This window comes from Carcharhinus amblyrhynchos, chromosome 7 (genome assembly GCF_965287045.1).
Source record: "Carcharhinus amblyrhynchos chromosome 7, sCarAmb.v2.hapA, whole genome shotgun sequence".
Classification (NCBI taxonomy): domain Eukaryota; kingdom Metazoa; phylum Chordata; class Chondrichthyes; order Carcharhiniformes; family Carcharhinidae; genus Carcharhinus; species Carcharhinus amblyrhynchos.
The window spans coordinates 6904694-6922422 of record NC_137330.1 but is presented as its reverse complement, the minus strand read 5'-3'; the positions used below and the strand labels follow the sequence as shown (position 1 = coordinate 6922422).

Sequence of the window (17729 nt, the reverse complement as noted above, 5' to 3'; positions counted from 1 at the left end):
TAGGCCATCTGGCCCCTTGAGCCTGCTCTGCTATTCAATAAGATCCTGGCTGATCTTTTCATGGACTCAGCTTCACTTATCCGTCCACTCACCATAACTCTTAATTCCTTTACTGTTCAAAAAGTTATCTACCCTTACCTTAAAAACATTCAATGAGGTAGCCTCAACTGTTTTACTGGGCAGGGAATTCCATAGATTCACAAACCTTTGAGTGAAGAAGTTCCCTCTCAACTCCATTCTAAATCTGCTCCCCCTTATTTTGAGAAACTAGTTTTAGTTCCAGCTGTCTGTGGAAACAACCTCCCCTCCTTCTATCTTTCTATTCCCTTCTGCTTTGGGACAGGGTTGGGCAAAGATCAAGCGAGCAGTAGTAGTAGGGGACTCGCAAGTTAGAGGCACAGACAGATGTTTCCGAGGCTGCGATTGAGACTCCAGGATGGTGTGTTGCCTCCCTGGTGCCAGGGTCAAAGACGTCTCTGAGCGATTGCAGGGAATTCTTAAGGGGGAGGGTGAGCAGCCAGAAGTCATTGTACATATTGGTACCAACAACATAGGTAGGAAAAGGGATGAGGTCCTGAAATGCGAATATAGAGAGTTAGGCAGAAGGCTAATGTGCAGGACCTTGAAGGTAGTAATTTCAGGACTACAACCGCTGCCACGTGCCAGTGAGAGTGTGAACAGGAGGATTAGGCAGATGAATGCTGGCTTGAGAGCTGGTGCCGGGGGCAGGGATTTAGATTTTTGGATCATTGGGATTTTTTCTGGGGAAGGACTGATCTGTTCAAAACAGATAGATTACATTTGAACTGGAGGGGGACTAACATCCTGGTGGGGCGATTTGCTAGAACTACTTGAGAGGGTTTAAACTAGTTTGGCGGGGGGGTGGGATCCAAAGCAGTAGGGAAACAGAAGAGAAGTTTGAGGACAGCACAGAAGTTAAACAGAGCACATTAATTAGTAAAGGCAGTGTCAGTAATCCTAGTATCAGACAGATCAGGCAAAAGCAAGATAGAAAGCAAGGGAAGTCCAGATTAAACTGCATTTATTTCAATGCAAGAGGCCTGATGGGCATGGCAGATGAACTCAGGACATTGATGCGTACGTGGGACTGGGTTATTATTGCAATTACAGAAACATGGCTAAGGGAGGGACAGGACTGGCAGCTAATGTTCCAGGGTACAGATGCTATGGAAAGATAAAATAGGAGGTAAGAGAGGAGGGGGAGTTGCACTTTTGATTAGGGAAAGCATCACGGCCATACTGAGAGGGGATATATCCGAGGGTTCGGCCACTGAGTTTATATGGGTATAACTGAGAAATTAGAAGTGGAAAATCACTTTTATAGGGTTCTACTATAGGCCCCTAAATAGTCAGCAGGAAATTCAGGAGCAAATATGTAAAGAGATTACAGATAGCTCCAAGAAAAATAGGGTGGTAATAGTCGGAGATTTTAATTTGCCCAACATTGACTGGGACAGCCATAGTTTTAGACAGTTGAATGGACAGAAATTTGTGGAGTGTATTCAGAAGGAATTTCTCATTCAGTATGTGGATAGCTTGACTAGAGAGGGGGCAAAACTTGAACTTCTCTTGGGAAATAAGGAAGGGCAGGTGACAGAAGTGTTAGTGAGGGATCACTTTGGGACTAGTGACCATAATTTTATTAGTTTTAAGATAGCTGTGGAGAATGATAGATGTGTCCCAGAAGCTAAAATTCTAAATTGGGGCAAGGCCAATTTTCTTGGCATCAGGCAGGAACTTTCAAAAGTTAATTGGGGAACTCTATGGGAAGGCAAAGGGATGTCTGGTAAGTGGCATGCTTTCAAAACTGTGTTAACCAGGGTTCAGGGTAAACACCTTCCTCTTAGAGTGAAGGGCAAGGCTGGCAGACGTTTGGAACCCTGGGTGACTCGGGATATTGAGGCAATGCTCAAGAAGAAGAAAGAAGCACGTGACATGTATAGGCAGTTGGGATCAAGTGAATCTCTTGAAGAGTATAGGGGATGTAGGAGTAAATTTGAGAGAGAAATCAGGTGGGCAAAAAAGGAACATGAGATTGTTTTGGCAGATAATGCAAAGGAGATTCCAAAGAGCTTCTACAAATACATAAATAGCAAAAGAGTAACAAGGGTGACAGTAGGGCCTGTTAAGGATCCACAAGGTCATCTATGTGCGGATCACAAGAGACGGGTGAGATCCTAAATGAATATTTCTCATTAGTATTTACTGTTAAGCATGGATGTTAGGGAACTTGGGGAAATAAATAGTGATGTCTTGAGGAGTGTACATATTACAGAGGTGGTAGTGCTGGAAGTCTTAAAGTGCATCAAGGTAGATAAATCTCTGGGACCTGGTGAAGTATATCCTAGGACATTATGAGAAGCTGGGAAGGAAATGCGAGTCACCTAGCCAAGATATTTGAATCATCGATAGTCACGGGTGAGGTGCCTGGAGACTGGAGGTTGGCAAATGTTGTGCCTTTGTTTAAAAAGGGCTGCAGGGAAAAGCCTGGGAACTACAGGCCATTGAGCCTCACATCTGTGGTGGGTAAATTGTTGGAAGGTATTTTAAGAGATAGGATCTACAGGCATTTAGAGAAGCAAGGACTGATTAGGGACAGTCAGCTTGGCTTTGTGAGTGGAAAGTCATGTCTCACAAATTTAGTAGAGTTTTTGAAGTGGTAACCAAGGTGGTAGATGAGGGCAGTGCAGTTGATATTGTCTACATGGACTTTAGCAAGTCCTTTGACAAGGTACCGCATAGTAGGTTGTTGCATAAAATTAAATCTCACGGGATCCAGGGTATCTGAATGGATAGAAGGTGGTTGTAGAGAGTTAATTTTCAAACTGGAGGGTAGTGACCAGCACTGTGTCTCAGGGATCAGTGTTGGGCCCACTGTTATTTGTTATTTATATTAATGATTTGGATGAGAATACAGGGGGCATGGTTAGTAAGTTTGCAGATGACACCAAGATTGGTGGCATAATGGACAGTGAAGGAAGTTATCTCCAATTGCAATGGGGTCTTGATCAATTGGGCCAGTGGGCTGACAAATGGCAGATGGAATTTAATGTAGACAAATGCGAGGTGATGTATTTTGGTAGACTGAACCAAGGCAGGACGTACTCAGTTAATGGTAGGGCATTGGGGATAGTTACAGAATCAAGAGATCTCAGGGTACATGTTCGTAGCTCCTTGAATGTGGAGTCAGAGGTGGACAGAGTGGTGAAGAAAGCATTCAGCATGCTTGGTTTCATCGGTCAGAACACTGAATGTAGGAAGATGGGACGTCTCATTGAAGTTGTACAAGACATTGGTAAGGCCACACTTGGAATACCAAGTACAATTCTGGTTACCTTATTATAGAAAGGATATTATTAAACTAGAAAGAGTACAGAAAAAGTTTACTAGGATGTTACCAGGACTTGATGGATTGAGTTATAAGGAGACTGGGACTTTTTTCTCTGGCGCATAGGAGGCTGAGGGGTGACCTTATAGAGATCTATAAAATAATGAGAGGCATGGACAAGGTAGATAGTCGATATCATTTCCCAAAGATAGGCGAGTCTAAAACTAGAGGGCGTAGGTTTAAGGTGAGAGGGGAGAGATACAAAGTGCCCAGAGGGGCAATTTTTTCACACAGCGTGGTGAGTCTCTGGAACAAGTTGCCAGAGGTGGTAGTCGTAGTAGGCGGGTACAGTTTTATCTTTTAAAAAGCATTTAGATAGTTACATGGGTACGATGGATATAGGAGGGATATGGGCCAAATGTGAGCAATTGGGATTAGCTTAGGATTTTTTTAAAAGAAAAAGGGTGGCATGGACAAGTTGGGCCAAAGGGCCTGTTCCCATGCTGTAAACCTCTATAACTTCTTCATAGTCTTATATGTTTTTATTAGATCTCCCCTCATTCTTCTGAATTCCAATGAGTATAGTCCCAATCTACTTAGTCTGTCTCCTCATAAGCCAACCTTCTCAACGCCGGAATCAACTTAATGAATCTTCTCTGCACCCCCTCCAGTGCCAGTATATCATTTCTCAAGTAAAGAGACCAAAATTGTACATAGTACTCCAGGTGTGGCCTCAGCAACACCTTGTACAACTGCAACGTAACTTCCCTGTTTCTAAATTCCATTCCTTTAGCAAAGAAGGACAACATTCCATTTGCCTTTTTAATTACCTGCTGTACCTGCAAACCAACTTGTTGTGATTCACGCACAAGGACACCCAGATCCCTCTGCATAGCAGCATGCTGCAATTTTTTACCATTTAAATAATAATCCATTTCACTGTTATTCCTACCAAAATGGATGACCTGACATTTACCAACATCGTACTCCATCTGCCAGACCCTTGCCCACTCACTTAGACTATCTATATGCCTTTATATAGGCTTTCAATGTCTTCTGCACGCTTTACTCTACCACTCATCTTAGTGTCATCTGCATATTTTGACACACATAATTCCCAGTTTTCTTTATACCTCTCTTTTTGAATAGGGGACTTACGTTAGCTACTCTCCAATCTGTAGGAACTATTCCATAGTCCAAATAATTTTAGAAAATAACCACCTTTGCAACATAGTGCATATAATAGGCTAAATAAGGATCAAATGCATTAATGCTTCAAATCCACCACAGAACACACCATCATTGACAGTGAGCATAGATACATTTTCAAAATCTGCCCAACTCAACTATTTCTAATTATTCATAGTCCTAAATCTATTCCTCACACATCACTCAGTTTCTTCACATTATAAATTGAGAAAGCGGAGGAATCAAACTTATCCAATTCTTCTTAAATCAGAGGATATAAAATATATTAGCAAAGAAATTCGGATACCATCAATTTTGCTGTGCCTGAGAACTTGTTTTATCTTGTTTTACCAGCAATAAAAAAAACATGCGAATACCATTGCTTGCTTTCTATGGTGACTCCTAAAAACTATCACACCATCTTAATTTCACCCTTAGGCCACTTGCATTTAAAATGTTCACATTTTAGAATTGAAAGACTGATACTTCAGTTTTAAACTATTTGATGATTAACTTTCACGAGTTGTAACTTTGACTGGATTAAACATTATTTAAGATGAAACTATGGGGCCAACCACCATCCGCAGGAATGGCAGCAGAGGCTCAAGATCCAGTGAAACCCAGAAGTCACAAACTTTGTTGGCAAGATCGCTACTTCCATTTTTTGGCACACCTTGCTTGACAATCTTGTTCATGCTCACAATGGGTGGGAAGCTAATTTATTTACATTACAATATATTTACATATTATTAAAGCCTGCTTCCCATTGATGTTATGTCACATCGGTACAGTTTTCAACAGATTCATTTAGATATAAACCTGTTGTGAGGATCTCCCAAGGGCATAATGGGGATAGGGACACAGCCAGGCACTACTTCAATGGCACAGGTTGGCACCATGTCCATGCCAGCATTAACTGAGTGAGTGAGGGGAAGGGGGTGTGTCTGGCATTAACTGTGTTGGGGGTTGGGAGTGGGGCAGTGAATGCTAGCTCTGATCACCAGTGGCTTGGGGTGTGAATACCGGCTCTGATTGGAAGTGGGGGAGGGCTTTAAACTTGGCTCCCCGATCTGAGTGCAGTGGGGCTTATGTGTTGACACCCTGCCTCATGAAACATGATGACATGAAACATGCCCACCTGCTTTTTTTCTAAGTGTAGAAAGATCTGGAGAGAAAAAGAATCAATTTCTCTGGAGAGAAACGTACCATTTTTCTTGCTTGAACTTACACACTGCCATTTTCCTGGTAAGATTTCACCCATTATGTTTGCTTTACATTGATTTTTATTATCTTTGTATAAAATTTCACAGTACACTTGGACAGTTCTTGTGGCACACTGGTTGAAAACCGCTGATCTAGGCAGATACTCAGTGAAGTACTTAAGAAATGCTGCTTTATCAGAGGTGTCATCCGATGAGACCTCAAACTGAGGCCAGGGGGGCTCCCTCAGATAGGATAAAAGATTCAAAGAAAAACAGGGGAGCTCTCCCCAGTTATCCTTCAACCACCATAAAAAGTGGATTGTTTACCTTGGTACTGTTGCTGTGAGTTTGCTGTACACACATTGGCTGCCATCTTTACTGCATAAGCAAGTCACAACTCTTCAAAAATGCTTCACAAAATTCCAAGGTTGTGATGGGCTACGTATATGCAAGTTTCATATTAAGCAAGCATGAAATATATGTTGTAGTTCCAGCAGAAACCACAAAGAAAAATTGTTCAGATCTTGTGCATGTGCTATAAAAGTTTCTTATAGATCATGCAATATGTGAAACTTGCTCTTAGAACAACTGAATAAAGTGTAATCTTAAAATTAATTAGCTGGTATTTTCTGTGATCTTGATGTACGTTATACTAAGATAGCTTTGAAATATTTTAGGTGCTTCTGTAGTTGAATCTGTTTAAAGCCGATTGACAAAGCCCCAGTGATTCACCATCACCTACTCTTCCTTTGGATAAACTTACCAGCAGTACAAATTATCTCAAAATGTTGCAATTTTAATAATTCCTTAGTAGAAAAATTTCATGAAGTTAGACATTTCTGTTGGTGATGATAGCAAATAATTGTTTAACAAGCTTGCAACATTCCTCTTCAATGGTTATACAAATTTTCATCCATGTATTTTGGATTGATTACCATTTTAAATAAAATAACACTGTGTTAGAACTACTAAATTAATCAGAATTACTTTCTAGCTGATGCAGAATTCAACACCTCTTCATTTCCAATTTACAGGAGCAATACAGTCTGCAGAGTATCTGGATGGCTCTCAGCAACTCTCTGTCAGTGAACATCTAAAAAACACACCATACCCATCATATCCAGACTGCTGTCTCCAGTGACTACTGCCACTAGGTCCTGGATCACTCGAAGATGACTGGTTGCTTGGGGAGTTTCTGTAATGCTGACTTGCATCCCCAACATTGGATTGAGAGAGTTGAGCATTTTCCACATCTTGCATGGTCCTGTGCGCAACAGGGAAACAAAATCAATTTGCTTTCAGCTTTTGATTAAGAAGATAATTTACTGAAAATGCAATTAGTTTCTATTGTGCACAAATAAACAATCTTAATTCGTTGGTTACATAGTATTCACAGCAGAGAAACTGGCAATTGGAACAAATGGTTCATGCTATAACTACTCCACATGTACTTCCTCTCATCTCTATTCATCTATTTCATCAAGATATCGTAGAATCCTTCTACTCCTTTCTCTCTCTGATACTTTTTGCATTTACTGTATTTTATCCCTGCATTTATTACTTTTTGATACATATTGCCTTCTTATTGGTTCTACCAGTGATAGCATTTTATTGTTGTGGGACACGACACCACACAACCCTGCCACAGCAACCTCTGTAAGACGTGCCAGATCATCGGCACGGATGCCATCATCTCACGTGAGAACACTATCCACCAGGTACACGGTACATATTCTTGCAACTCAGCCAAAGCTGTCTATCTGATATACTGCAGGATAGGATGTCCCGAGGCATGGTATATTGAGGAGACCATGCAGATGCTACGACAATGGACGAATGAACCCCGCTTGACAGTCACCAGGCAAGAGTGTTCTCTTCCTGTTGAGGAACACTTCAGTGGTTACGGGCATACGGCCTCTGATCTTCGGGTAAACGTTCTCCAAGGAGGCCTTCATGACACACGATAATGCAGAGTCGCTGAGCAGAAAAATGAGCCAAGTTCTGCACACATGAGGACAGCCTCAACTGGGATTTTGGGTTCATGTCATACTATCTGTAATCCCCACGACTTACCTGGGCTTGCAAAATCTCACTAACTGTCCTGTCTGGAGAAAATACACATCTCTTTAACCTGTGCTTAACACTCTCTCTACTCACATTGTCTGTACCTTTAAGACTTGATTAACTGTAAAGACTCACATTTCAACCATTATTTTGTAAATTAGTTTGTGTCTTTATATGCCCTGTTTGTGAACAGAACTCCCACTTACCTGATGAAGGAGCAGTGCTCTGAAAGCTAGTGGCATTTGCTATCAAATAAACCTGTTGGACTTTAACCTGGTATTGTGAGACTTCTTATTGTGTTTACTCCAGTCCAATGCCGACATCGTCACACATTGGGATAGTGGCAGGAGAGGAAGCTATAGTGGTGGAGGCCGGTACAATACGGGAGATTGGGATAGATATTCAAGTGAATACTACTATGGTGATGGTTACGGAGGCCGCTTATACAGGGACTATGACTGATCAAAGCAACAAAAACATTTCTGCCAGATTCAGGATCAACCTCCCACTTTATTCCTAAAATGGCTCCTGGAACCGCAGAAAGCAGTGTCTGATGAAATTTGATTTGCCTTTATATTAAAATGCTAGAAAACCATTTTCACCGTGACTAATCTTGTTATCCAGTTGTTGACTCGGGTAACTCTTTATGAGGATCGAATATTTCTTTAAATAAAAGCGATATAACTTTTAATGAATTTAAATGTCTTCATTTGGAAAATTGGCACGTCTGTCAAGGGATTGAGATCGCAAGTTGAATATTGCCAGCAATGTACCCAGTTACTTTTGAGTCATTTTCCTTACCACCGAAAAGTGATCATAAAACCACAGAATCCCTACAATACAGAAAGAGGCCATTCGGCCCATCGAGTCTGCACTGACTACAATCTCACCCAGGCCCCACCCCATATCCTTACATATTACCCACTAATCCCTATAACCTATGCATCTTAGGACCTTGAGGGCAATTTTTACATGGCCAATCAACCTAACCTGCACATCTTCAGACTGTGGGAGGAAACCAGAGCACCTGGAAGAAACCCACGCAGACACAAGGAGAACGTGCAAACTCCACATAGACAGATGTGTGGAATTGTAATGAAAAATCTCCCTACACAGCACCCTTTTTCTGTAACTGATTACAAGACTCTTTGAAAGCAAACTGATGGTCTTTTGTTTTAAAACTCATTTCTTGAAAACTGTATACTGATCTTTAAAAATCAAATGTCATTTGTTGTACTTTCATCAGCTGACACGGTCCTTTGAACAGAACATTGCCACTTGAGAGTCAAATCTTTTCCTCGTGGATTATCTGAATATAATGCAGCTTCAGAAAAAAAACAGTGGGGGAAGGCATGGACAGTTTAAATACATGTATGTACATCAAATATTAGATGCAATTACAGCATTGATCTCTTCAGAACAATGATGGATGACGACAAAGGTGCAACCTATTATCTACCTCATCGGACTCAGCATCAGGGTAAGCACACAGGACATTCCAAGCAAGATGAACTTTTCATATCCTGGCTATCTGTGGTTTGACACAATGACAAGACGCGGGGTCTGCCCTTGAATCACTGTCCCCTTTAATCCCCTTTAAGAATGTTTACAGAGAACCACTGGATTGCATTTTGTACTAATGGACAATAATGGACAGTTGAAAATCTTAATACTGGAATGTACCCTGGACTCGCGAATACTTATTGTAATGTTTTGTTGTTTGAATGTTGGTTTGTAATTAGGTTTGTAGTAATGGTGTTTAGAATATGTGGTTGTTTGTATTTGTAGAGTGTTGTTGTCTGTAGCTTCTGGAATGCCAATATGTTGTAGGGATGTATTGTTACTGTGCATGCCAATACCTGGGCCCTGCTTGACTGTTGAGTGACTGGAGGGCTCCTGACAAATACTGGCCCTGAGTTTGTGATCCATCACGCTTCATGTTCGGGATGAGAGAGGGGACTGTGGCCAAACGGACCACTTAAAATGGTGATTTGTAAAGTACGCTCGGATAATTGGGCAAGAACTAAAATGACAGGCTACAGCCTAAAAGTCATGATGTGGATATGCCGGCGTTGGACTGGGGTAAACACAGTAAAAAGTCTGACAACACCAGGTTTCAGTCCAACTTGGGTTCATGTCACACTATCTGTAACCCCCGTGACTTGCCTGGGTTTGCAAAACCTCACTTACTGTACTGTCTGGAGACAATACACAGCTGTTTAACCTGTGATCAGTGCTCCTTCCACTCACATTGTTAGCCACTTTAAGACTTGAACAGCAGGTTAGGTGTAAAGATTCGCATTCGAATCAGTAATCTGTAAACTGTCTGTGCTTTATATGCTCTGTCTGAGGCCAGAACTCTTCATTCACCTGACGAAGAGGCTAACCCGAAAGCTACTGAGTTTACTATTAAATAAATCGGTTGGACTGAAACCTGGTGTTGTCAGACTTTTTACAGCCTAAAAGACAGAGAGAGTTTAGAAGAATGAGGGGAGATCTCATTGAGACGTATAAGATGATGAATGGGATGGATAGGATAGAGGTGGAGAGACTCTTCCCGCTCAAAAAAGACAGTAGGACTAGGGGGCACAGCCTCAAGATAAAGGGGAGGCGGTTTAGAACGGAGTTGAGGAGGAACTTCTTCACTCAAAGGGTGGTGAATCTCTGGAATTCTCTGCCCGTTGAAGTGGTGGAGGCTGCCTCGCTAAATATTTTTAAGAAGCGGGTTGATGGGTTCTTGATAAGAGAGGGGATTAAGGGTTATGGGGAGAGGGCGGGAAAGTGGAACTGAGCCACAACAGATCAGCCATGATCTTATTGAATGGCGGGGCAGGCTCGAAGGGCTAGATGGCCTACTCCTGCTCCTATTTCTTATGTTCTTATGTTCTAACTGAATACACAGAAAATAGGCCATCCCAAAGGCAATGGACACTTTCTGGTCAAACATACTAGTTTACCTGAACCCCTTATTTGGGAGGGAAGTATGTGACCTATGTGCCTCCAGCACCTACAGGCATGGCTGTTGTGTACACGTCCAGAGATCGGTGTGGCAGCACCTGATTAGACTCTTATCGATCAGGATGATTAAGCCCTGATCGATTAATTGACAAGAATCAGGAGACCGCCCAAAAAGGACAAAGCCACGCAGAGATAAAAGGTACTGTACAACAGAAGGAGCCCTCTCTCTCTCACTTTCTCTCACCACATGAATGAGCTACAACAATGGTGACCATCGCTAGCAACGACCAGCATGGGGAGAGTTACCACTCCCAAGAAAGGAAGACCAGAGCCAGAGTGCCAGACCAGACTGCGCAGAAGACAATCGAGATCAGCACACGGATAAACATAAGAACATAAGAAATAGGAGCAGGAGTAGGCCATCTAACCCTTCGAGCCTGCCCCGCCATTCAATAAGATCATGGCTGATCTGAAGTGGATCAGTTCCACTTTCCCTCTTTCTCCCCATAACCCTTAATTCCCTTGTCTGTCAAAAACCTATCTACCCGTGACTTAAATATATTTAGCGAGGTAGCCTCCACCACTTCAAGGGGCAGAGAATTCCAGAGATTCACCACCTTTGAGTGAAGAAGTTCCTCCTCAACTCCGTTCTAAACTGCTCCCCCTCCCCTTATCTTGAGGCTGTGCCCTCTAGTCCTGCTGTCCTTTCTCAGCGGGAAGAATCTCTCTACCTCGACCCGATCCATCCCCTTCATTATCTTATACATCTCTATAAGATCCCCCCCTCATCCTTTTAAACTCCAACGAGTACAGACCCAGTCTATTTAATCTCTCTTCATAGTCTACCCCCTCATCTCTGGTATCAGCCTAGTGAGCCTCCTCTGCACTCCCTCCAAGGCCAAAATATCCTTGCGCAAGTGCGGCGACCAAAACTGCACACAGTACTCCAGCTGCGGCCTCACCAGTGCCCTGTACAGTTGCAGCAAGACCTCCCTGCTTTTATATTCTATCCCCCTCGCTATAAAGGCCAGCATCCCATTCTTGATCACCTGCTGCACCTGCAGATTGGGTTTTTGCAACTCATGCACAAGGACCCCCAGGTCCCCCTCCACCGTAGCATGCTGCAGCTTTTCGCCCTTTAAATAGTAATCCCTCCTACTACTATTCCTGCCAAAGTGGATAACGTCACACTTGCTAACATTGTACTCCAACTATCAGGTCCTCGCCCACTTGCTCAGCCTATCCAGATCCCTCTGCAGACTTTCCACACCCTCCGCACAATTTGCTTTTCCACTCAACTTTGTGTCATCAGCAAATTTCGTTACCCTACACTCAGCCCCCTCCTCCAGATCATCTATATAAATGGTAAATAGCTGAGGCTCCAGCACCGATCCCTGCGGCACTCCACTGGTCATCAACTGCCAATCAGAATAGCACCCATTGATACCAACTCTCTGCCTCCTATTAGACAACCAATCCTCTATCCACGCTAACACCTTACCCCCAACTCCATGCCCCCTGACCTTCTGAAGCAACCTTTTGTGCGGCACCTTATCAAACGCCTTTTGAAAATCGAGAAACACCACATCCATCGGTTCCCCTCTGTCTACCGCACTAGTCACATCCTCATAGAAAACCAATAAATTCGTCAAACACGACTTCCCCTTAACGAATCCGTGCTGTGTCTGCTCTATCAAACCATTCTTTTCTAGGTGCCTCGCTATTTCTTCTTTGATGACGGATTCAAGCATTTTTCCAACAACAGACGTTAAACTAACCGGCCTATAATTCCCTGCCTTTTGCCTGCTACCTTTTTTAAACAGCGGCGTAAAGGCCATTGTGAAGTGTGAGCACCGTAAAGGCCAATATCTGCTTGGATACTTGCCAGTCATGCAAAGTTAAGTCAAGGTCTAGTTTAGGACTTCGACTTTATTGTTTTCTGGAAGATAACTTATTGTTGGTTGGGTAGGTGATTATTGATTGTGTGTTTTAAATCAATATTGGCTGCACTGTCTACTCAAAATTCTTTGTCCATCGTATAAGAGTTAAAACAGACGGTGCGGCAGGGACAACATTTAATTATTTATTTAATATTTAAATATTAAATTTATTTTGCTTAATTTTGTTAATAGAGTAATAAATATGAGTATGACAGGGTATCTCAGTAGAGTACTGTACTATTCCATGTGAGAACACCAGGATTAACTTTTCAGGTCCTGCATAACCATAAGCGCAGCAAGTGACATCAGCTGATGGAGCTTGAGGTTTGAATCTTGATTCTGACATCACTGCAGAGCATACAACACATTTCTGGATAACATCTTTCTGGAGCTGGTCATGTCGCAGTTCAAATGTGAACAGAACTCCAGTTAAGGAGGAACAGGCAGGAAGTGCAGGAATGCATCTAGCTCCCTAACTGTTTTTTTGGTTCTGAATAAAAGTAATGGTTCTTCTGTGAATTCAGCCAAAGCCAAGTGCACAGCATCATAAGTGGCTCAGCTGTATGGGAAGCTGGTGATGGAGGGGGTGGGGGTGAAGGTGGAAAAATGGGAAGATTGGAGAAACAAAAATAATAGGGGGTTCTATAGTTATGGGAATAGAAAGGCATTTTTGTGGTTGCAGACATAATTGACAATGCCACTGAGCAGCTGCAGGCTATTCTAAGGAGGGGGAGTGAACAGCCATACATGGTCCATATTGGTACCAAGGATATGGACAGAAAGGCTGATGTGGTCTTGCAGGCAGATTTCTGAGAGCCAGGAAAGAGACCAGCAATCACAGAGTCATAGCTTACAGCATGGAAACAGGCCCTTCAGCCCAACTTGTCCATGCTGCTCTTTTTTTAACCACTAAGCTAGTCCCAATTGCTTACCTTTGGCCCATATCCCTCTATACCCATCTTACCCATGTAACTGTTGAAATGCTTTTGAAAAGACAAAATTGTACCCGCCTCTACTACTACCTCTGGCAGATCGTTCCAGATACTCACCACCCTTTGTGTGAAAAAAATTGCCCCTCTGGACCCTTTTGTATCTCTCCCCTCTCACCTTAAACATATGCCGTCTAGTTTTAGACTCCCCTATCTTTGGGGAAAGATGTTGACTATCTACCTTTTCTATGTCCTTCATTATTTTATAGATCTCTGTAAGATTACCCCTAAGCCTCCTAAACTCTAGGGAAAAATATCTCAGTCTATCCAGCCTCTCCTTATAACTTAAGCAATCAAGACGCTGGTGCCAGAGTCAAGGATGTCTCTGAGGTCATTCTTAAGGGAGAGGGTAAGCAGCCAGAGGTCATTGTACATATTGGTACCAATGACATAGGTAGGAAAAAGGATGAGGTCCTGATATGTGAATATAGAGAGTTAGGCAGAAGGTGCAGGACCTTGAAGGTAGTAACTTCAGGACTACTATTGGTGCCACGTGCTAGTTAGAGTATGAATAGGAGGATTAGGTAGATGAATGCCTAGCTTGAGAGCTAGTGCAGGGGGCAGGGATTTAGATTTTTGGATCATTGGGATTTTTTCTGGGAAAGGGCTGATCTGTTCAAGACAGATGGGTTACATTTGAACTGGAGGGAGACTAACATCCAGGTGGGGAGATTTGCTAGAGCCAGTTGGGAGGGTTTAAACTAGTTTGGCAGGGAGGTGGGATCCAAAGCAGTAGGGAGACAGAAGAGAAGTTTGAGGACAGCACAGAAGTCAAAGAGAGCACATTAATTAGTAAAGGCAGTGTCAGTAATCCTAGTATCAGACAGATCAGGCAAAAGCAAGATAGAAAGCAAGGGAAGTCCAGATTAAACTGCATTTATTTCAATGCAAGAGGCCTGATGGGCATGGCAGATGAACTCAGGACATTGATGCGTACGTGGGACTGGGTTATTATTGCAATTACAGAAACATGGCTAAGGGAGGGACAGGACTGGCAGCTAATGTTCCAGGGTACAGATGCTATGGAAAAATAGAATAGGAGGTAAGACAGGAGGGGGAGTTGCACTTTTGATTAGGGGAAACATCACAGCCATACTGAGAGGGGATATGTCCGAGGGTTCGGCCACTGAGTTTATATGGGTATAACTGAGAAATAAGAAGGGGAAAATCACTTTTATAGGGGTTGTACTATAGGCCCCCAAATAGTCAGCAGGAAAACAAGGAACAAATATGTAAGGAGATTACAGGTAGCTCCAAGAAAAATAGGGTGGTAATAGTCGGAGATTTTATTTGCCCAACATCGGCTGGGACAGCCATAGTATTAGAGGGTTGGATGGAGAGAAATTTGTTGAGTGTATTCAGGAGGAATTTCTCATTCAGTATGTGGATGGCCTGACTAGAGAGGGGACAAAACTTGACCTTCCCTTGGGAAATAAGGAAGGGCAGGTGACAGAAGTGTTAGTGAGGGATCACTTTGGGACTAGTGACCATAATTTTATTAGTTTTAAGATAGCTATGGAGAATGATAGATGTGTCCCAGAAGCTAAAATTCTAAATTGGGGCAAGGCCAATTTTCATGGCATCAGGCAGGAACTTTCAAAAGTTAATTGGGGAACTCTATGGGAAGGCAAAGGGATGTCTGGTAAGTGGCATGCTTTCAAAACTGTGTTAACCAGGGTTCAGGGTAAACACATTCCTCTTAAGGGCAAGGCTGGCAGAAGTTAGGAACCCTGGGTGACTCGGGATATTGAGGCAATGCTCAAGAAGAAGAAAGAGGCACATGACATGTATAGGCAGTTTGGATCAAGTGAATCTCTTGAGTATAGGGGATGTAGGAGTAAATTTAAGAGAGAAATCAGGTGTGCAAAAAAGGAACATGAGATTGTTTTGGCAGATAATGCAAAGGAGATTCCAAAGAGCTTCTTCAAATACATAAATAGCAAAAGAGTAACAAGGGTGACAGTAGGGCCTGTTAAGGATCCACAAGGTCATCTATGTGCGGATCACAAGAGATGGGTGAGATCCTAAATGAATATTTCTCATTAGTATTTACTGTTAAGCATGGATGTTAGGGAACTTGGGGAAATAAACAGTGATGTCTTGAGGAGTGTACATATTACAGAGGTGGTGGTGCTGGAAGTCTTAAAGCTCATCAAGGTAGATAAATCTGCAGGACCTGATGAAGTATATCCCAGGATGTTGTGGGAAGCTGGGGAGGAAATTGCGGGTCTCCTAGCCAAGATATTTGAATCATCGATAGTCACAGGTGAGGTGCTTGAAGATTAGAGGTTGGCAAATGTTGTGCCTTTGTTTAAAAAGGGCTGCAGGGAAAAGCCTGGGAACTATGGACCAGTGAGCCTTACATCTGTGGTGGGTAAATTGTTGGAAGGTATTTTGAGAGATAGGATCTGCAGACATTTAGAGATGCAAGGACTGATTACGGACAATCAGCATGGCTTTGAGAATGGAAAATCATGTCACACAAATTTAATAGAGTATTTAGAAGGGGTAACCAAGAAGGTAGATGAGGCCAGAGCAGTTAATGTTGTCTACACGGACTTTGACAAGGTACCACACGGTAGGTTGTTGCATAAAGTTAAATCTCACGGGATCCAGAGTGAGGTATCTAAATGGATACAAAATTGGCTTTGTGACAGAAGCCAATTTGTCACAGAAGGTGGTTGTAGAGAGGTGTTTTTCAAACTGGAGGGCTGTGACCAGCAGTGTATCTCAGGGATCAGTGCTGGGCCCACCGTTATTTGTCATTTATATTAATGACTTGGATGAGAATATGGGAGGCATGGTTAGTAAGTTTGCAATGTCACCAAGACTGGTGGCATAGTGGACAGTGAAAAAAGTTATCTTCAATTGCAATGGGATCTTGATTAATTGGGCCAGTGGGTTGACAAATGGCAGATGGAGTTTAATTTAGACAAATGTGAAATGATGCGTTTTGGTAGATTGAACCAGGGCAGGCCTTACTCGGTTAATGGTAGGGCGTTGGGGAGAGTTATAGAACAAAGAGATCTAGGGGCCATAGCTCCTTGAAAGTGGAGTCACAGGTTTCAGAGTGGTGAAGATGGCATTCGGCATGTTTGGTTTCATTGGTCAGAGCATTGAATACAAGTGTTGGGACGTCTTGTTGTACAAGACATGGGTAAAGCCACACTTGGAATACTGTCTGCAATTCTGGTCACCCTATTATAGAAAGGATATTATTAAACTAGAAAGAGTGCAGAGAAGATTTACTAGGATGCCACTGGGACTTGATGGATTGAATTATAAGGAGAGGCTGAATAGACTGGGGCTTTTTTCTCTGGAGCATAGGAGGCTGAGGGGTGACCTTATAGAGGTCTTTAAAATAATGAGGGGCATAGACAAGATAGATAGTCAATATCTTTTCCCAAAGACAGGCAAGTCTGAAACTTGAGGACATAGGTTTAAGGTGAGAGGGGAGAGATACAAAAGTGTCCAGAGGGGCAGTTTTTTCACACAGAGGGTGGTAAGCATCCGGAACAAGCTGCCAGAAGTGGTGGGTACAATTTTATCTTTTAAAAAGCATTTAGATAATTACATGGGTACAATGGGTATAGAGGGATATGGGCCAAATGCAGGCAATTGGGATTAACTTAGGGGTTTAAAACAAAAGGATGGCATGGTCAAGTTGGGCCAAAGGGCCTGTTTCCCTGCTGTAAACCGCTATGACTCTATGTCTCAGTAGCATCCTAGTAAATCTTTTCTGCACTCTTCCTAGTTTAATAATATCCTTTCTATAATAGGGTGACCAGAACTGTACACAGTATTCCAAGTGTGGTCTTACCAACGTCTTGTACAATTCCTGTATTCAACGTTCTGACCAATGAAACCAAGCATGCCAAATGCTTTCTTCACCACCCTGTCCACCTGTAACTCCACTTTCAAAGAGCTATGAACCAGTATCCCAAGATCCCTTTGTTCTATAACTCTCCCCAACACCCTACCGTTAACTGAGTAGGTCCTGCCTGGTGCGTGTTACCAAAATGCATAACCTCGCATTTAT

The 17729-nt window shown here is 42.6% G+C and overlaps 1 protein-coding gene across 1 annotated transcript in view; it reads right to left on the bottom strand.

The window, feature by feature from the left end:
* Positions 1 to 17729, bottom strand: part of LOC145345345 (signal-induced proliferation-associated 1-like protein 2) — a 505672-nt gene that overhangs the window by 104867 nt on the left and 383076 nt on the right. Inside the window, exon 12 of the mRNA XM_080193160.1 lies at positions 6851 to 7003. Coding sequence (XP_080049286.1) covers positions 6851 to 7003 — 153 coding nt within the window. The remainder of the gene's footprint in view (positions 1 to 6850; positions 7004 to 17729) is intronic.